The 21,860-nt window shown below is 36.6% G+C and overlaps 2 protein-coding genes across 2 annotated transcripts in view; one reads left to right on the forward strand and one right to left on the reverse strand.

The window, feature by feature from the left end:
• Positions 1 to 14,221: 14,221 nt before the first annotated feature.
• The window catches only part of LOC123309618, a 71,629-nt gene continuing 63,990 nt past the window's right edge, over positions 14,222 to 21,860 (reverse strand). The window contains exon 3 of the transcript XR_006537276.1: positions 14,222 to 14,360. The gene's annotated coding sequence lies outside the window, so the exon portion shown is untranslated. The remainder of the gene's footprint in view (positions 14,361 to 21,860) is intronic.
• Positions 16,344 to 21,204, forward strand: LOC123309619. Its single transcript, XM_044892820.1, has 2 exons — positions 16,344 to 16,676; positions 20,761 to 21,204. The coding sequence occupies exons 1-2, from the start codon at positions 16,358 to 16,360 to the stop codon at positions 21,030 to 21,032; spliced, it is 591 nt and encodes a 196-aa protein (XP_044748755.1). The 5' UTR covers positions 16,344 to 16,357; the 3' UTR covers positions 21,033 to 21,204.

Genomic DNA, 21,860 nt, shown 5'->3' on the forward strand with positions numbered 1-21,860 from the left:
TTTAATCGGAATTTCAGATTGCAGGTTAGCTTCGGGATGTTTTCCCACAATGATTTTTTGATTTCTTGTTGGTAATGTAATGATCGAAATTAATTTCGATACATATAACATCCATTGATATACAAATCAACTAGGTACGTTACGATCTGAATCGAACTAGCTGATCAGAGCATCAGCAGAAAGACTATTCCTTCGAGGCAAACTGGAGGCTGACTATGGTTTCGGTCTTATTTGATCTCGTCAACAAATTGATATTATGGTAATTCACCTCATATATCTCAGATTAGAGCCGTCATTAAATCTTATGATATCAAAGTATAATATGAAATTCCACAAGAGTATTTAGTCCGCTACAATCCCGAAATACCTTTCAATCGTCTTCCATAAATACGTTGTTTGTGATCTACAAACACGAGTTCACCAAAATTCTCAAATTTTTGAAGATCGTAGAGTCTGGTGACACACTTAGTATTTGACACAAAGTGCTGGTTTTGTGTCCTTGCTAAATCACTATAAAATGATATTTTTATGGACGCAAGTCAAAGAACAGCACGCATTTTAATACGAATTGAAATGAATGGAGAAATACATACTGTAAAGCGCATTCGCAACAAAATTTGCCGAATTTATTTCGTAGCTTTCCTGTTCAAAACCTTCCTTTAATACTTAGATTTGGTCATACAGCATAATATAATGCTGTGGTTAGCCATCAGAAATGGGAAAATCCATGAGAAGGGACACAAAAAATAAAAATAACAAATAATAATATTTCTACAAATATTTGTAGAGTGTTGCAGAAACAACCGATCATTCATATACGATGAAATGGAATGAACATTGATCAGAACTGCTAGTAAGTTTTTATTTATTGTGAGAAGTATCAACTGTATCGAAATTTTACAAGAGTTTTTTTTTCTTCAGAATCGAATGGGATCCCATAGGAGAATTTTATTGTCCGAAAATGTATAACACGAAAAACAATTTTTGAAGGAAAATAAGAAGGGGCTGTTACTTTCAACTCCTAATATGTAATAAAGTTATGAGATCTAAAAGAATTGTGTGAGTAACATCTACTTAGTGCTTCATATTATGTATAGTTTTATGACCCAGTGTTTTTTAGAAAAATTAAAAACTGTCAACTCGTCATCACCTTCCAAAGACTGTATTTTGGAAGGGAGGTCGACTTCGAAAAAAATTTATAGGAACTACCCCTGCTTATCTTCATCGGGCAATCAACTGTATATTCCTTTGGATTTCGCCTACGATAAAATAAAAATAATCATTACATAGGTCATTACAAAATTTTACAAATCCTGAAGAAGTCATGGAGGCCACGATCACGAAAAGGGGATATTAGAATCAAATAATAATAATGATATTTATTTGCTCCTTATAACAATTACATAATAAAAGGGAACATGAATTGACAAAAAAATATTCATATCCCATAGAAGGATATAACCTGTACATGGGATTGATATAGAAAACACAGTTCCAATCATACAAACAAGAGCAAAACACAAATCAAAGACAATTGGAATGTTATGTCTTGCCACAATACACGGATATTTTGATTTGAGGAATCATGTTTTTTCATTATAATATACACATTAACTCCCTAACCAATATCATACTTTTTTTGATTGATTTTATCTTTTCTGTTCTATTGCTATGTCGTTGAAGAAAATAGTAAACCATTTTGTGAAATTCGAGACATCTTTTTGATATTTTTTTTTGAGAGGACGTACACTAGATCTCCAAAGTTTTGACTTTGTGGTATGGAATTTTGATAGTTTTGAATACCAAGCTCAATTTTTCATGTATGTAGGAAAGTGACACTTCGAAATAAAAAGTTGTCATTGTCATTTTTGAAAGGGATTTTGAGATTCTCGTCAAATAAATCCTTTTTTCTAAGTTTATAGTTGGTTTTTCTCAATTTTGGAGATTGATTGTCCCAACTTGATTCAGGTGTGTTAATTATTATCAATTTTAGGCCAATAAATGTCTTGAAGTATTAGTATACTCGTATATGGAGAAAAATTCCGACTATGTTTTGAATCAGCTAATAAAAGAGAGCAAGATTTTTTAAATCTGAACTTCTTGGCTCTTTAAACGATCATAATAAAAGGAAATTGATTATATTATGGCTAAAAGTGCAACATTGATACTAAGAAAACTTATCCAAGTTGAACTGGAAATCAGCAATGATTTTGTAACTGAAATTTGTGTGAATGTTATCAAAATTAATATGTATATCAACTTTCTATGTGGAAAAAGTCCTCTCCGGGAATACAGATTTGTTTTCTTTCGTGTAAATTCTTTGATTTTGAGGTTATATATCCAGGTTAGTTAATTCACCTTTCATTCTTCGTAGCTGATTTGAAATGTACAAAAACCTCAACATTAACTAAAAGTGCATTTCATCGTGGAAAATAGTAATTACTGACATCTTCACAACAAATTCGTAATCGAAGATTGCCTCAAAGGATGCAAAATACGAAAACTTCACTAAGCTTTCCCCATTGTCCCAAGATAGATCATGAGATATTTTCAACAGATTATGATATATTTTTCATGAAAACATGAAACACCAAAATATTCTCCGTTTCTCGATGTACCTACACAACCAAAAGTGCATTAACTTTTTATTTACAAAAATTGACACCAGGGGGCGTATCGCTTGTTTGGAATTCCCAATTGTTTTGAAATGGGTGGTGACACAAAAAAGGTCTTGATGCCATTTCACGTAGATTAATGCTCACCTACTTTGATAGCAATCACTTTTATCATTAATAGTTCATTTTTTTAAGATATTCTTACAAAACTGGTGTCAAAACGAATATTTTTCATTATTATGAAAAATTGGATAAATTTGAGAACTTGAAAAACCGAAACGTTCAGTTTAAAAAACATGGATCTGGATTCATTTGACGCAAAATTTAATGCTTTTCAGTATTAATGTATATCAAACATTTCTTGAAATCTCCAGTCCTATAGGAGATATTATCGAAAAGCCGCGAGAACACCCCCTTTAGGGGGCACATTTAACCCTAATTATGCGCAATTTCGAAGGAAGGGAAGACCTATATTATTCATACTGGGACATATCTGAAGCCATTCCAGCAATAAAAATTCTCTGGTTACCATTTTTTCATAATTGGTCCTTTTTAGCACTCTAACGCTAGTGGCCTATTGGTATATCATTCATATTTGAAAGAACAAAATTTTGTCATTGAAAGATTGCCTGAAAAGAGTTTTTAGCCTTTCCTGATGTATCAAAGATTGGGAGAGACACTAATCTACATTTTGGAAATTTACAAAATATTATCGAGCGTTTTCGATCATGCTGCTGGTGGACGTTATTTTTCGCTGCTGTGGTGTGCCTGTGGATCTCCGTTGGTGGGGCTTTGTCATGTGATGCCCTCGGTTGTCATATAAATTTTGGACTGTTTGCTTGTCCAGTTTAATTAATGGATGTGTCCATATAGTTCTTTTTTCCTTTTTTCTACACTTTGTTGATAACTCGAAACAAGTGTTCTTACACTTATCGAGTCATATTGTTTATTCTTTGTTTGTGATATTGCTGTTGTGTATATTTATGCGAATTTATGCGAATGAACTTATTATTATTATTATTAAAATTTGGCACTTACGCTGATATGCTATTTTTCCGAATATTTTCCTTTTTCTGTTAGGGCTACATAGATTGAAGAACCCTGCCATACTTCACATTTCTTGTTTGAGCAGCAAAATATTCGAAATTTTCCATTCATTGCAGGGAAATTAATACTGCTAGAGCAAAGTCCACGAATAGTTGTGAATTGCACAAACGACTACTCTAATCTCCAAACAAGAATTAACACAAAGATTGTTTCGTACTGGATGTGAAGTTCTAGTTCCTATTACATTCAATTCGTGAAAATACATCGGGAACCAAACTTGCATTCAATTTACCAGAGCGGAAGCCTGATGCAGTCCCACAATAAATTTGCCGAAGAAGGTATGAGTTCATTAGACGTGAGTTTCCAATCCCTATATCATGGAGAAACAGGCAGGACATATTGTCTCCCATGTTAATAATCGAGACGGTAGAACCGCTACGAATAGGGAGCTATATTATATTTAGCTGGAAGCCATTCACTGTACGGAAATTGACAGAACGTAACTTCGTTCCAATTCCCCATATATATGTTATTTGGTTAGTTGGAATTGTAAAGTAAAAAATAGAACGTTTGCGAGGCGAAATTTCATTTTGGGACAATGGACTTGGTGAATGAATTTCTCGAGCTCGACAGATCCACAAGAGACGTGATGAACATGAATGCTAGCCTGCATGTTAACTCTTCTTTACAAAGGATGTACTCTCCTCGAATGCAGGGAAGAAGGAGTTTGCAAATTTCGGAATACCAACACCCAACACCATCAACAAAAGCTGGTGCTTTCCTAAATGGGGCTGGAATGAGAGCTTTAAAGAAGCTCAGAATATCCGACATATTAAACATGAGCTAGTAGGAACTCCTGTAACGTCAGCAGAACATAGAGGATTAAGAATACAGATAAAACAAGCACAACTGAAGATACTACTCGAGGGCCATATAAGTAGGTAAACATCTGAACTCATTATTTTTCAAGAGTTTGCAAGACCATGCCTTGTCAGAAGAATTATACGTTGCTCTCTTGAGGTCCGCCAACTAATGTCATGGTATAAGAAGAATATACTGAAACTTGACTCCCCAACAACATGTAAAGCATGCCATGATCACAGAAAAGTCGTATTCACATCATGTAGTAGTAGAGTCCATGCTTTATCAGGGTGTATGGAGTGACACCATGCGGTACTCCGAATTCTCCATACTCTCATCTGAGAAAAGTTTGTGTCATAGAAATATTAGTTGGGGATATCCGATTAAAATAATGGGAGATACCTTGGAACCTGCAGAGTACCTCTACCAAAAATTAGACCTGTATATGGGGTAAATTGTCTAGGACAACCTGACAGAATAGTAAAAAAATACGATCATTGTACAGGGTGGGCAAAATTCGTTGTCTACTACAGGAACCTCGAGAACTATAGCATCTAGAAGAAAACGGACGACACATTCTCGAGCTTTTTTTCCCTGACTATTCCAAATCTGAAAACAGATCCAGCCTAACGTATATATATTCTGAGTTATGAACGAAAATTGAGAAATTGTCATTTTCAATGAAGCTGAATAACTCGCTTATTTGAACTCGTATTCGAAATCTGTTGTAACATTCTATAGGCACTTTTTTAAGAGGAATTCGAATATTATATTATAAAATGTTTTGATACAGCCATTTTCGAGATACGACAGGCTTTCAGATTTTTCAAATGTAAACAATAGTTGAAAGCACTTTCATCTTGCTGCGATTTTTTTGCTGATTTCAAAAATGTATCATATGTCGCTATTCCCATGAATATAACATTGGAAAAAAAAACAATACTTTTTCCTGCTTTTCGATTCACTGTTGAATTTTCAGTAGGCTGGCGTAACCATAGCGACCGTTTGCATGCATTATGGTTCGTGAACTCCACATAATCCTATGTGAACTCAACCTTCTGTGTTAGGACCGACTGTCTAATAATTATTTCTATTTTATATCGATATCGAGATTGGTATCCTTCAAAAGAGAGTAAAAAATTTTCGTCTGATTATTAAAGAAGAAAATTTATTCAATTGTCGTTTTTCTATTTATGAAAGAAACTTTAAAAGTCAGTGATATAAATAAAATACGATAGCTATCTATTATTATAATTTTTACAAAAGTAAGATGATGAAAAATAGGGACTTCTGTCAACGGTAGTATTCGAATTGTGAACCATCGAAAGATAAGCATGCTAAACATCGTGAGAACAAACGATGGCTTAATCATCGAAATATTTATTCAGCAATCCGTGATTCCAATCATAGAGGCTCAGGTTCACAAAATCTAATGCGTATTTAACGGTTGCTATGGTAAGCCAGCCTACTTATAATTCAACAGTAAATCAAAAAAAGGAAAAAGTATTCAATTTTTTTCTCGTGTAACATTCATTTGAATAGCGACATATGATACATTTTTGAAATCAGCAAAAAACTTGCAGCAAGATGAAAGATCTTTCAAGTATAGTTTACATTTGAAAAATCAGACATCCCTGTCGTATCTCGAAAATGACTGGATCAAAAAATTTATTGATATCATATTCGAATTCCTCATAAAAAAGTGCCTTTAGAATGTAACAACAGATTTCGAATACGAGTTCAAATAAGCGAGTTATTCAGCTTCATCAAAAATGACAATTTCTCAATTTTCCTTCATAACTCAAAATCTATGAACGTTAGGCTGGATCTGTTTTCAGTTTTGGATTAGTCAAGAAAAAAGAGCTCGAGAATGTGTCATCCGTTTCCTTCTAGCTGCTATAGTTCTCGAGATCCCTTCAGTAGACAACGAATTTTGCCCACCCTGTACATACTCGAGCGTGTCAGATTAAAGCTACGGTTTCCTCGGACAGACCGTCGACCGTCGCGTCCAGACCGTCAACCGTCGAGGATAGCGATTTCCGCCCGAAGTGGTTTGCTAGAATTGAGTAGGAATTAGTTCGTCGGCTATATTTGTGTGCAGAGCGGTTGATTTTGTTACTGAAAATAACACGAAAAGTGAAATATTCGAAAATGGACCCAGAAAAATTTATTGTAATGTTATTGCTGGAAGAAGACATGCCTCAAAGATTTGAATAATGAATTATTTTTGAGACGCCATGTCCCATACAGAAGGAGCCTTCAGTATCACTGTGCATGCTAGACTTTTTGGAAATTAAATGAAATTTAGGGAGTATTTCAGACTCACCAAATATTACTTTTGACCACCAAATCTTTATAGCTTCGGTGTACTACATTTTATAAGGGTGGATATTGTCTTACCAAGTCTAATCATGATCCTCCGATGACAATTTTTCAATCATTTTCTCATTTTTCCTTATATTATTTCCGTAACTCGATTTGAACAGTAGCCGCTCAACTGCGCGACGCCGCTCTAATCTAACCTCGACAGATATGGACGGCTGGGATGCGACCTGCCAGTTGAACGTCCAGGCACCGTCCAGCTACGCGTTTGCTAAAAAAACGGTCCCATAGTAATACATTGGTTAGATAAAATCGTCGAAACGCGGCGGTTGGCGGCCTGGACGCGACGGTCGACGGACTGTCCGAGAAAACCGTAGCTTAAGATATATGTGGTTAATTACATGTTGAAAAGTATATATTTTCTTAACCTGACAATTTAATGTATGGAATGGCGCCAAACTTGCAAAAAAAAAGTTACATGTACATTCTCGAGCGCGGTGGCGTTTTTTCTTATTTTGAAGCTAATTATTCAAAAATAACGGAAAAAATATTATATAATATGACAGTTTCAGCAAGCCGAAACAATTAAAATTGGCCATAAAGGTCACAAAAATAAACGTTTTTGAATTATCTCTTCTCCTGGGCTTCAGATTGTTTTCGCATTCAATATAAAAGTTGTAGAGCCTAACATTTTCTACAAATTCTGTCCGTAGGCATTTTTCTACGTTTTAACGTTTTTGAGATATATGGCAATGAATATACATTAGATTGGGTTTCCACATTGACCTTGGCCTGTTGCTTGTGTGGCTAAGCTCCTCGCCCTTATCACCCTTTGAGTCGAAAACGATTGAGGGCCTGTAAAATTGCTTCAGAATAAAGTTACCATCTGTATAAAATCTGACACACTCGAGAATGTACAAGTAAAGATTTTTTTTTGCATTTTCAAAAAGCATGTGACCTTGCATCAAGTCCGAATTGTCAGTCTTCTGAAAAGTAGCTTCCTTTGGTTCCAATCAACATATTCCATAAAAATTTGACACGCTCAGAAAAAAATATTTTTTTACCATTTCCAAGTCTTCCGTATGGTCAGCCCCACCAAGCAAACTGTCAAATTAACATGAATTTATTATCAGAGACACGTAGGGCATATACATCAGTATATTAATCTGACATGCTCGAGTATGTACATCTGACGATTTTTTTCACATCTTTGAAATCTGTAGACTCCTTCCCCACCGCTGAAAATGCATACATCATAGAACCTTTTTTCTGTCTACTATCTAATCTTCAAAATCCACTAGGTCTCCACGACGCTCGAGTAAATACTGATTTAGCATCGTCGGCTCCCCAAATATATAAAAAAGGAACCACCTGTTGTCAAATATCTGAAAAACACAGCAAGTTCTGAAGCAGATTTCGTTTCTGCGTTTTCTGCGAATTTTGAAACTGATAATTGTTGAGAAAGGTACTCATCTTGCCAATATCATATACATACTGTCAGTAACCAGTGTTCTCTTTTCTCTTCAACAATGTATATGTTACTCGGGTGTTCAAAAAGATGAAATGAATGAAGTTTCAAATTACAGACCTGTCCTGAGTAGGGGTGACCCTGCCAGTGACCTGTTCACTGTTGTGACTTGTGAGCCTCACTATTTTACGTAATACTCGATAGCACACATTTTTTTGCTCAGCCAATAATAAGTGACCGACAGAATAGACATATGACCAAATCTGCTGTGTTACTGGCACATTTATTGAGAATGAAGTTGCTGCATTTGAAACTGCTTAAAAATGAAGAATGTGAAAAGGAGCCTAAAAAGATGAAGAAGACTAATGAGAGAAGCAGAATTCATGACGAAAAGGAGGAAGCAGAGGAAGATGCAGAAAATAATTATTTTTGTTACCTTGAGCCCTTCAATATTAAGCAAAGGCAGATCTGACGAAGCTTGCGCTGGTGGCGCACATTAATCAGATTGAATTTCGATTTTTGGATTGAATTGTTACCAGTCCGGTCCTGGCGGCCACTTCATTCTAGAAAGCACGGGGAACCGCGAGAATGTTTCCGGCGCCTATTTAAGCAGAGCGGTGAGGCAGGGCAGTGCAAGCGGAGGGTGGAAATGAATACAAGTGGAAATAAATAGTAGTCATATAGTTAGTAATTAGTGTTAGTATAAGTGTAAATAAATAATCTTAATCAGTCGGACGTTTTGATCAAGTGGAGAAAACGTCACAGAATGTTATATTATGTATATAATTCTGCATCAGTGCGGAAAAATTAATTTTTCCCTGGGTATTGGCAGAAAAGGATTTTTTTTTCACACTAGTACAAGAAAGTGATATTTTAGGAACTTCAATGAATTGAAGGATGAAAGTCCTAAAAAAAATAATGTTCCGAACACATGTGCTTGAAGTGCCTTTTCCGTCTGTGTCTAAACTCCGCTTTGAATCATGAATCGTTCGGTAAATGGCAGTCGCAAGCTATCACTTTCCGCACTTGTTATAAAAATGACTATTTCATCCAGCAAAATTCCAAACATACAAGCCCAACCTGCATACCCCTACAATTATTGTTTCTCGGCCTGTCTGTCTGTTTGTGCTTCGACCCGGCTCGGCTTTGCGAGTGATACTCTAATGACTGGCCAAAATTAAAAGTTGAATTCATACCCGAAATTTCATGTTGCCGAAGTTACGCTGACGGTGAAATTATATACAATTATTCGAGGATAATTCCAGTTGTCCTCTAAAAAGCTTCGGAAATGCGGCCAATTAAGGGAAGCACCTTGTGACACCTCGATCCTTTTTAATTCAGCAAGTACTTGCACTCGATCTGGCATTGTTGCATGATGCTTTAGCGTGGGAACGGTGCGCGGAAAACGATTGCGTGAGTTGAAATCGAAATGATCGTTTTTTGCATTCAATTTAAATGACGAAATGGCGATTAGATGCACGAAGTTTGGTGATATTTTTTTCCAATCAGAGGAAACTATAATCAAAACTCTTAATGAGTTAACGAATAAACGAGGATATACTGAAAAATTCTTAGCCTACTATAAAACCCAACAAAATTTCAATGTCAAAATACTAGTCCGAGAGCTGGCAGCAAAAACAACTACCTCATAAGTTACCAAAGGTTTGGTTTGGCACTTTGGTTCAACTTTATTACCAAAACTTGAAACCGCCCGTCTGCCGGGCAAGAGTGGTCGCCTTATGAGATAAAAAAAATTGAAAAGATGAGAAAAAATCGATAGCAACTTCCTAATAGTTACCAAGATGAATGTTGGGTCAAAATGGTCTAGGATCTTAACTGAATTGAAATCGTAAGCGTCTGCCAACAGGGGTGGTCGCTATTTCGAAACAGACGCTGTCAAATACAGGGTGGTTCAGATCATAACCAAGAAATTTTAACCACGTATTCTACATCAAAAATAAGCCCTAGTTTGTCATATAAACATATGTCGAGAAATGTTTCCTCTCCGAGATACGGGGTGTTAAAATTACAGAAAAAAAAATGTTTTTTATTAATAACTTTCACACTGCTTGAAATATTTTTATGAAATTTGAGACATAGGTTTTGAGCATCATGGAGCACTTTTTGCATAATATCATTTCTTTTCTATTCTACCAGTGGCGTCCGTACTGCAACGAGACTGAATATTTTCAGATAAAAAAATGATACGCCACTGGTTTTTTCCGCAATAAAAATTACTTTTTAAATCCTTATTCAATTTGGAGCAAATTCGGTCTCTTGACTTTTTGCTGTACGAGGCACCGTTTCCGGTTAAAAAAATAAAACACACTCTCATGCATGAAGAAATCGCCAAACTTAAAGATGTTCGAAGTATGACCCCTTTTGCTGAACACATAATTCACATCGACGTCTAATAGATCCGACAGCAGCAGCTAAATTTCGATTTCTTAGTTCGTCGCAAGCATTTTAAATACGGCCAATAAGTTTTTCCTTTGAGTTCACAGAAGTCATATATACGATTTCTTTCAAAAACCCCCATACGAAGTAGTCCAAAGGGGTAATATCGGGGCTCCGTGGAGGCCAACTGACTGGCCCATTACGTCCGATCCATCTTTCTGGAAAATTATTATCCAACCAGTTCCTCACATTTCTATGAAAGTGGGCTGGACAACCGTCAAGTTGAAACCAAGCCGCTAACCTTGATTCTACTGGAATATTTTCCCACATATTTGCAAGCTCTGCCATTAGAAATTGTAAAAAATTTTCACCAATAACTCGTTCTGGTAAGAAATAGGGTCCAAATAGGTGATTATAATAAACTCCAAGCCAAACATTAACACTAAATTCTATTTGGAAATTTCTTGATCGAATGGGATGTGGATTTTCGTGGGCTCATACATGCTGGTTATGAAAGTTTACCACGCCCCGACGACTGAAACACGATTCATCAGTCCATTATATGGTATTTAAAAAGTCTCTATTCTGCTCAATTGAACAAAGAATCCATTGGCAAAAAAATAACCTTCGCTGTTCATCACCTTCTCGTAAACCTTGGACGGGTTGCAAGAATTTTTGACATAGAAAATCGAAGTGTTCGAGCTGCTATTCGACTGCTTGTTGTTGGATTCTTATCAAATTCACGAAGTATCCTCCATGGCACACTTTGCTTTCCACAATAAAGGAATTACAGTCTTTTATGGTTATGGTTGTATTGAAACGAGTAATTGGAAACCAAAACTGTCATTTAAGTTTTTTAATCAAATTAATCTACCCTAAAAATAGGAGTTGGGTGTGTGTTGAATTTATCTAATCTTAGAAAATTGCTACAAAACCGTAGTAACCATTTTATTGCTATATCAAATTTTTGCGATTTCTTCATGCATGAGAATGTGTTTTATTTTCTTAACCGGAAACGGTGCCTCGCTCAGCAAAAAGTCAAGAAACCGAATTTGCTCCAAATTAAATAAGGATTTGAAAAGTAATTTTTATTGTCCGAAAAACCAGTGGCGTATCATTTTTTTATCTGAAAATATTCAGTCTCGCTGCAGTACGGAGGCCACTGGTAGAATAGAAAAGAAATGATATTATGCAAAAAGTGCTCCTTGACGCTCAAAACCTATGTCTCAAATTTCATAAAAATATTTCAAGCAGTGTGAAAGTTATTAATAAAAAACTTTTTTTTTCTATAATTTTAACACCCCGTATCTCGGAGAGGAAACATTTCTCGACATATGTGTTGGGGAAACTCAGTTTATAAGAGAGAAATGTGGACTGTATTGTATTTTCGTTAGAAAAAAATGGCAAACGAACGATCTGGCATCAAGAATCTTACCTGTCTGCTGTTCAACGGTGTTAATCTTTCTTGTCTTCCTGAACAATGGCACGTGCACGGCACTTTGCGGAATATTTATCTTCACTAGTGTGTTAGAAGCGGAAAATAGAGCGATTCAAGCGAAAAATAGAGCGATTCTTGGCAGGTTTTTTAGCGAGCGATGTTTTCACTGTTGCGTCTTCTGTTCATCTCTTGCATGTGTTACCCGTCTTGGGTCGAGGAAGGGAGACCCCTGATACCATGTGGCGCGAAAAACTTTTATTTTAAAAATCAACGTTAGTTTCCCAAACAATATGTTTATATGACAAACTAGGGCTTATTTTTGATGTAGAATACGTGGTTAAAATTTCTTGGTTATGATCTGAACCACCCTGTATTTGACAGCGTCTGTTTCAAAATAGCGACCACCCCTGTTGACAGACGCTTACGATTTCAATTCAGTCAAGATCCTAGACCATTTTGACCCAACATTCATCTTGGTAACTATTAGGAAGTTGCTATCGATTTTTTCTCATCTTTTCAATTTTTTTTATCCCATAAGGCGACCACTCACGCCCGGCAGACGGGCGGTTTCAAGTTTGGGTAATAAAGTTGAACCAAAGTGCCAAACCAAACCTTTGGTAACTTATGAGGTAGTTGTTTTTGCTGCCAGCTCTCGGACTAACTTTATTACTTAACATATTCTCCCGTTAATTGGATACATCTATTACAGCGAACAGGCAACGTCCCTAAGCCTTTCAAAAAAAATGTTCTTCTTGCTCTGCAAACGAGACCTCCACAGCATTTATTACCTCCTCGTTGGAAGAAAATTTACGCCCTTTTAAACTTTTTTCAGTTGAGGAAAGAGATGATAGTTGGATGGAGCCAAATCTAGTGAAAAGGGGGGGTGTTCTAGGGATTCAAACCCTAAATCACGAATTTTTTGCAAGGCAACATGAGATTTGTATGCAGGGGCGTTGCCCTGCAAAAACAAAATACCTCTGGATAGCTTTCCGCGTCTTTTCTCTTTCAATTTTTTCCCATAGAGTGGTCAGTAATGTCCAATAGTAATGTCCGGTTATTGTTCTACCCTTATCCGAAAAATCAATCATGATTACTCCATGGCAGTCCCAAAAAACTGAAGCAAGAACTTTTCCAGAAGATTTTTGGACACGAAACTTCTTAGGTCTTGGAGAACCAGAGTGTCGCCATTCCACCGATTGTTGCTTTGTTTCTGGATCGTAGAAATGTACCCAAGTCTCATCCATAGTAACAATTCGGTTTAAGAAGTCTAAATCGTTTTCAAATCGAGCACAGAACGAACGCGATGCTTCTACCCTTGCACGCTTTTGGTCAACATTCAAACATTTGGGTACCCATTTTGCAGCAATTTTTCTCATGGCCAAATTGACATGAACCATATGATGAAAGCGTTCGCATGAAATATTCAGTGCTTCAGATATCCGTTTTAGCCCAATTCGACGGTCTGATAAAATCATGACATGAACTTCATCGATATTTTCGGGGACTGACACAGAAACTGGCCTTCCCGATCGGTCATCATCTTCAATGGAAAATTGACCTCTTTTGAAGCTTGCAGTCCAATTTTTAACGGTCGCATACGAAGGACATTGATCACCAAGGGTATTAAGCATATCTTCCTAAACCTCCTTACTTCTTAACCCTTTTAAATGCAGGTACTTGATGATGGCTCGATACTCCATTTTTTCGATTTTCGAAATTTCGGTGGACATCTTCTTTCTTTTAATTTATTGCGTAACTCTGGTCTACTTTTTCGACCTATAACTTCACACTGACACTACTAATGAGTTATTGTTCGTTGCTATGGTAACGCAATATTACTTTATGCGTGTAACTGGTCTAGGCTAACTAGATATCAATACATCCTCCTATCAGGTATACTAGGAGCATTTATTTGGACAATTTTCAAAAAATGGGGTTATCTCATACCTGTAGAATCTGTAGAAAATTTCGAACTTATGTATGAAGTTATATTGCCAAATAAAAACTTGAAAGTGAAATGGCTCGCCAATTATCTACTCGAACACAATATTGTGATTAAATTTAGCTCACCTCCATGTTCAGCACATATCGCAATCAGATTGCATTTTTCATCTCCAGGATCTCTGCAACACTCAATTACATCAGAAGATGTTGTCTCGGGAGTTACTGGTACATCAGTAGAAAGTCCATCTCCAAAAACTCTCACTATCATCTGCAATGAAAAAATGTACCAATCACTAAATGTCTAGGAGCGCTGAAATCGTCAAACCCAACTTTGGATTAACGACAAAAAATATTGTCAGAAAGATGTTCCGAAATGAAAAAGAGTTGTGAAATGTAGTACCCACATTTAGTGATAAAGCCAAAGAATTATTGAATTTTGAACGGCAGCTGCATCCTCCAGGATTTGCAAAATTTAGAAGAAGTAGCTGAAAATCCAGAAAAGTTACAAAATTGTGGTTCTTAACGGAGTTTTCTTCATAAGCCAACTATTCTTATAAATCAAGTACATTCACTTTTATGAAAGCAATCGGTTGCCCATGAAATAATTTTCGTCTGTGAGTTTCTTTGAAAATTAAGTTTTCCGACAGAAAATTTTGGCTCTATTAGAAATCAGTTGAGTTGAGATTTTAATTTCTAAATTTCAAATCTTGGAAATTAGTCGAAGACTAACGCTAAGAGGATCGTTGTCATACATAAAACCATTGTTTTACCGTCTTATTCCATGAAATTATCTGAAATATCTATACAGCCATTGACAGATTTTTTCTATTGATTTTTTCGAAATCTGTAGTGTTAATATCTGAGAATTAGAGAATTATGATTTCCTCAGCTTGTACCCCAGAGGTTTATCATATGTTCATTAAAAGAAATAATGAACCGTTCGCTAGATGAAAATTTTCCAAAAATGATTTGAAAAAAATTCAAAGCTAATTTCTGCAGTTGCACGCATTAAGACTGAATCAGATTTGCAGATAAAATGTCTCACAGTGCTTCAGAAACTTTAATCGTTCAATCAGAAGCGACCAGCTGACACAGCCTGATGCAATCACAATAGATAACAGTTGATGATAGGAATGAACCCATATTAAGGGGATATAAACGTCAATTTCTATAGGATTCAAAGAGTTATAGCTCATAAGATTGGTACACCGTTTCTTCTCTTATGGCAATCAACATTTTTCTGCACAAATGCGAGAAATGACTTCCTAGAGATGTGATCGGAATCATTAAAACAGTTTAAGATACGGTTAACTGGTGTACTGCATGAAACTGTGTCTGGAATTGGAATAATGTGATCCAAGCAACAAGTAGGCATTTACGAAGATGTGTGGCCTTGGTAGCATCGGCGAGAGAAAATATTCTTGAATATTCTAGAATTTCTTGACGCCTCCGAGAGGCGTCAGTACCTAAACTCGGTGAGTTTATGGAGAGTTACTATGAACTAATACCTAAGAAAGTGACCAATAAACTGGGCAGATATTTGCTATCTGTCCATGCGACTGGTCTTTTTATTAGGTATTGGTTCTTAGTTATTCTGCATAAACTCACCATTAGTGACTGACCCATGTAATGGCACAACTTCCGGGCTAACTTGACAGGCCTTATTCTTGCTCCAAGGTAGGTGTATTCTTTACATGAGCTGCTGTGAATGTGTTCATCTACTTGGGGATTTTCTACATTATTGCTATACCAACACATAGATATATCGTCTTCTTTCTTTTGACCGACAAACCCCAGTCCTTATATTCTCTAATGGGCCATAAACCCCAGATCCTCTGCGTCCTGAGCCACCGCTACCTGTTCATCTGTAAAATGCTATCATCGAAAAAGTGTGTTTGAAATTTGGAAAGCCTAAGCTTCCAACCATTTGTTCTTTCATGCTTTGTGCTTTAGATTTTATAGAACAATAAACATGGGAAGTTCAAGAACGAATTTAAATTTCTACTTAAATGGTTAAGTATACATAGGTCCCAAAAATAAATACTTTTTCGAAAGTTTCAGGTGTTCATTACGGTAAATTTTGAGATAAACATGCAATTTATATATAATTGGCATTTTCGGTAAGTAGGTAATCAATTTAGGTTATCTTTTGGGAGATATGAAATCGAATACATTTTTTGCTTCCCCAATTTTCGTCATTCATATATAAGTTACGTCGAGATTAAACTCAGAAATTTTTCAATCATGAAGACATACGTATCATTAATGTTCATAGTTTTGAGCACCAATACTATTTTCTTTTCATTCGTCTATTCTTTGGAATGTCAGTATTGTAGCAGTGGAGAATATTCCTCTGATTGTCGCCAAGGAACCGTAAAGGATCTTAAGACCTGCACCATCAAGGGGGAAGATCACTGCTATGTAGAGTATATATTAAATGAAGGCAGTAAGCCTTTATATCGTAGAGGGTGTGCCCCTGGCGACTGGTGTCAACAACAGGTGGTAAATCATGCTTCCGCACTGAAATTCTGCAATACTTGTCAAGGATCGAACTGCAACAATGACATTATTGGGTCCAAAGACCGTGAGTATTAATTTCGATTTCAAATAATGGAATTCTGCAGTAGTATTTGTTTTTCGATATTACGGAAACTGTACTGAATTGAAGAATCAATTGAAAGCCGAGAGATGAGTTTTCACCCATAAATTGAAAACAAAAGAACATCTTTTGAAAATGGTGGCTAACAAGTAACTTTTTCGCTAGCTCCCAAGGCCGGTCTACACTACTCGTGCTTGTCTAGTAGGCTGGTGTGACTCGTTTGACTCGCTATCGTGTTTATTATCATCATTATCATCGTCCACATAATCTCAGTTGCTTGTCAGGCTTTGACTAGCGAGGATCCGCTTCATTTGCATGCATATCTTCCTCCACAGGACTCGTGCGGCATAGCGATAGCCATAGGCTATCGTCCACATTACTCGCAAACCACATGGGTAACAGAAACACGAGTAGTGTGAACCGGCCTTTACCGTTACAGAGCTGCTTTTCAATTCCTTCGAAGTTCGCTCAACCTGTACATATTCCTCTCTCCTTTTGTGACTTGTGATTTCGCGGAAAATTTTCGTCCGATAGCATTTCCCAATTACGATATCTACAGAAATGATAGACCTAACAGCACAGGTGGCGTTGCTATACTGGCAAGAAGGAATATCGATCACCATTTCGACCAAATATTCAATGGTCAAGAAGTAGAAGCAATATCGATTATTGTGAATACCAATCGAGGACAAGTGAAGATTATTTCGACTTATAAATCACCGGATGAGGACATGCTGGAAGAGGATCTAAAAATGCTACTAGAAGGAAGACACCCGAAAATCATAATTGGTGATCTTAACTGCAAATCGCAGGAATGGAACAGTAGGGTGGAAAATACCAACGGGAGAAGACTGAAGATTTATGCTGAAAAACTTAATGCAGTTGTGATAGGACCTGATATACCGACCTACATACCAAGAGTAAATGGACTACCCGATGTACTGGACAGTGTCGTAATGAAAGACATCACTGAAGAAATCAGCATTGATACAATAGAAGATGGAACTTCAGACCACAATCCCATAGAATTCATAGTGGGACATGGCCCAAGAAACGAAGAAGAGACACAAACCAAGGATCGCACAGACTGGGAGAAACATAAGAATTTAGAGAAAATCACGGAAATTCCCCAAATAAACACCTGGGATGAATTAGATGAATCAGTTGAAAAATAAGGAAATCAAATAAAAGAAGCCTATGAAGAAAGCACCAAGAGAATAAGGAAACCAATTCCGCAACATTCACGTGGAGATACGCCAAGGGATATAGAGGAAATTATAAAAAAGAACAGAAGACTCAGAAAAACCTACAGAACAACAAAAAGATAAGAAGACCAGAAGAAACTGAATAAGCATAGTCAGATATTGAAAAATGCTTTAACAGAACTGCGTAATAAAAGATGGCACCAGAGATTAAGGGAACTGAATACAATAGATCACTCGGCTTGGAAAATGCAAAAATGCTTACGACTAGAACGGACAGTTATACCTCCACTGCATGGAGCAAACGGAATGGTATATACGAGACGTGAAAAAGCCGAAGCACTTGCCGACTCAATTGAGAGAGAAGTCAGAACTACAGAAATGATGATGACAATGGAGATCTAGAAGAAGAAGTGAGGCAAACGAAAATTTGATGATGGAACCACCGGAAACCGAAATCATTCCAAAACCGGCTTCACCAACAGAGATCAAAGAGATCATAATGAAATTGAAAAACAGGAAAGCGTCTGGAGAAGATAGGATAACGAATTATATGTTAAAGAAATTGCCTAGAAAAGGAATAGTAGCCTTGACGAATATAACAAACAGTGATGAGGACCGAATACTACCAAAAGAGATGGAAAACTGCAGAAATGATAGTTTTCAACAAGCCTGGAAAGAAACGGAAATTTCCTCAAAATTATAGACCAATCAGTCTACTATAAGCACTAAGAAAAATCGTCGAGAGGGTTATCGCTAAGAGGCTTAATGAGGAAACAGAAATGTTGAAGATAATTCCACCCGAACAATTTGGATTTCGACGAGAACATTCGACTGAACTCCAATTGCTACGGCTCATAGAATACGTCAACGAAGGAATGCAGACCAAACAGGCCACAGGATTAGTTCTGATGGATATCGAGAGAGCTTTTGATAGAGTATGGCACGAATGCCCAATCTACAAGATGAAAAAAGCAGGATATTCGACCAAGCTGTGCAAGATTATAAGGAACTATCTGAGGAAAAGAAACTTTTATGTGAAGAAAGATGGAGCAACCTCTCGAACCAGACAATTGGAAGCGGGAGTGCCTCAAGGATCGGTACTTCGACCTCTGCTTTACGTAATATAAGTTCATGATATCCCGAAGAATGCTAGAAATATGCTCACCTTGTACGCAGATGACACAGGAATAGCGTTCAGACATCGACGCCCAGAGATCCTACACCAGAGACTGCAGGAAACCATAGATGAATTACTCAAATGGTGCATGGAAAATCCAAATCAATGGAAGAAATACTCAAGCAACATTACTGCAAAAGAGAAGATTGAGGATATAAGAATACATTGAAGTTGATGGAGAAGAGGTTGAATGGGAAAATGAAGCAACAAACCTAGGAGTGAAGCTTGACAGAGGACTAACATAGAAAAACCACATCAAATGTGCAGTTGATAAAACAAAAGCCGCAATGAGTATCCACCCATAGGCAGAAGAAGTCATATGAATAAGAACATCAAGTTGACGATGATTAAAACTATCGCGCGACCACAACTCACATATGGATCGGAGACATGGGGCTTCGCAGTCAAGACCCACATCAAGAGAATACAGGCCACTGAGAATAAACTCCTTAGAATGGCGATGGATGTACCCTGGTTTGTTAGGAACAAACAAATCTACAAGGACTTGGAATGGGAACCAGTTACAGAATTTATGAAGAGAAAGGCGGAAAGGATATTCGACAAAGCCAAACAACATCCAAATGAGGAACTACGAAGATTAGTCGACTACGATCGAACAGAAGAAGCTAGAAGGTCAAGAACCTTCCACAGAAGACCGAGAGATCAGTTAAGGGTTTAAATGTAACCAAAGAAGAGCTTAACCTATAAAAGCTATAGGCAGCATACAACTATCAATACGACTATGATCGTGTGAGAGTCCAGAAACCATAAGAGTCAACTGGTTAATAGGCAAAATGCCCGGAACCTATGAAGAAGCAGTTCAGGGCTTTTAGTGGGTCTCGAGCTCAGGAGAGTGAGAATCCCCACACTTGTTCCCCCTCAGGAGAGGGTGTGTTCGTCTGTCTTGCAGATTTTCCCCCTATATAAAAAGTGACTATTTTACACTTGTTTATGTTGTTTCTTTCCGCGCGGACGTGGTAATGTTTCGTTGTTCTGTGTTCATGTGTGCCCGCCTGCGTATTTACAAAGGAGATTTTTGGTATTTATGATTTATATGTTCCTGTTGATCAGATTCTGATATCTACTTTGTTTGCGCTCACATTTATATTTTTGTTTTTGGACGAAATTTGTTGAGGATTTTTGAAATGTTTCTTAATCGATTGTTCTGCCCTACATGACTGCTGCATCGTGAGTTTCCAATTGGTTGTCTGAGAATAATTTTTTTCTAGCATCTTTCTTCCGTTGCAGTTGTCTTGTTACTAGTTCTCAAGAATGGTGAGTTGTCCTCGCCGAAGTCGAGCAGAATTATTTGTGGTATAAATGAACAGTTCCCACCAAAAAAGGGCTAAATTTATGGAATATTTAAAACTACGTTGGAGGCCGTAGGGTTTTGAGAATCCATAACTTGAAGCATCTGGAATCCGAATGATTGAATTACAGGAATATTTGTTATTCACTCTTTTCTTCTGTTGATCACGAGATAGAGTAACAATGGTGTAAACATGATATTTCAACCTAACTGTAGTTTTTTTCCGAAGTACAATTAATACTTGTTTGTAGATAATTCCGTAGATCTTGAACTCTTACAGTTCTTCTACTTTTAGAACCCATAAATTTTCGTAAACTCAATTCATACTCCAAAAAGGGCCTCAGAATTTTATTATAAACTAATCTGATATATTTTCAGCTTCCTTGTTCTTATGTAGAGGATGTGAAAGTGAAGATCTCTCCAGTGAATGCAGGGAAGGCACAATAAAGACATACGACGAATGTGAAAAAGGTGCCATGTGTATCGAATATCATACTTCAACGATTTCAACACTTAGATGGAAAAGGGGATGTGGTGATAAAACTTCATGCTCCGAACTGAAAAAGAAATTCGACAGGTCTTTAGCAGAATGCAGAAGCTGTGAATATGAATTGTGTAACAATAATAAATTGTCAAAGAAATTGGGGTAAACTGATCAGTTTACACATCTCCTTACATTTACGAAGTTGTTGGAGTATGAATTTTCTTTCATTCTTTTCTCTGGCTCACAGATTTCTCCTAAATTAAATTTCTATATATTATATGATATGTATTCGATCAGAGTACCCAGTTTTTCAACTTTCACAGATACTTTTTAATTTTTAAACATCAAATAACTCTAAAACGGTGCATTAAACGAGAAAATGTGAAGAATACTTTTTTTTTTCATTTTACATTTTTACATTTTACAAAACGCTCAAGAATTCATAAGAGAGCGTTCAACTTAACTTCAAGGGTTAGGTTCTTTGAATTTTTGGTATATTTATGGTACGTAATGGTAATAATGAGATAACTGGAATACGTGGGTGTTATCTTGTGTTCGAAAAAGATTAATAAAATAAATGAAAAACTATATTCCCAAATTCATTTCATTCGAAAAAACCGTTTGTGATATAAAACTAAAAATGAAATCTTACTTTGGTTTTTCAACAGCCTGTATCTTTTGAACCTAACCGATTCGGAGAAAATGGTAAATGAAATACTGCTGAAATATTTCTAAGAGTCAAAGACTCACCCTGTATGAATATATCGCACCTAAAACTTGCATATCTGAACCTCTTTCAAACATAAGTTGATGTGTTTTGAATCTCTTGAGAAATGAAAACTCCGAAACTATCCAGAAGGTACCTTTTGTTTTGTTCCTTCATTTTTTATTCAGATTGTATATCAAATCGAGCAGATCGTATCTATTACACTATTACAGCATTAGTTATACCAAATTCGTTATTCGCTTTCTAATGTCGCATTTTACTTATTCC

This window comes from Coccinella septempunctata, chromosome 3, assembly GCF_907165205.1.
Source record: "Coccinella septempunctata chromosome 3, icCocSept1.1, whole genome shotgun sequence".
NCBI lineage: Eukaryota > Metazoa > Arthropoda > Insecta > Coleoptera > Coccinellidae > Coccinella > Coccinella septempunctata.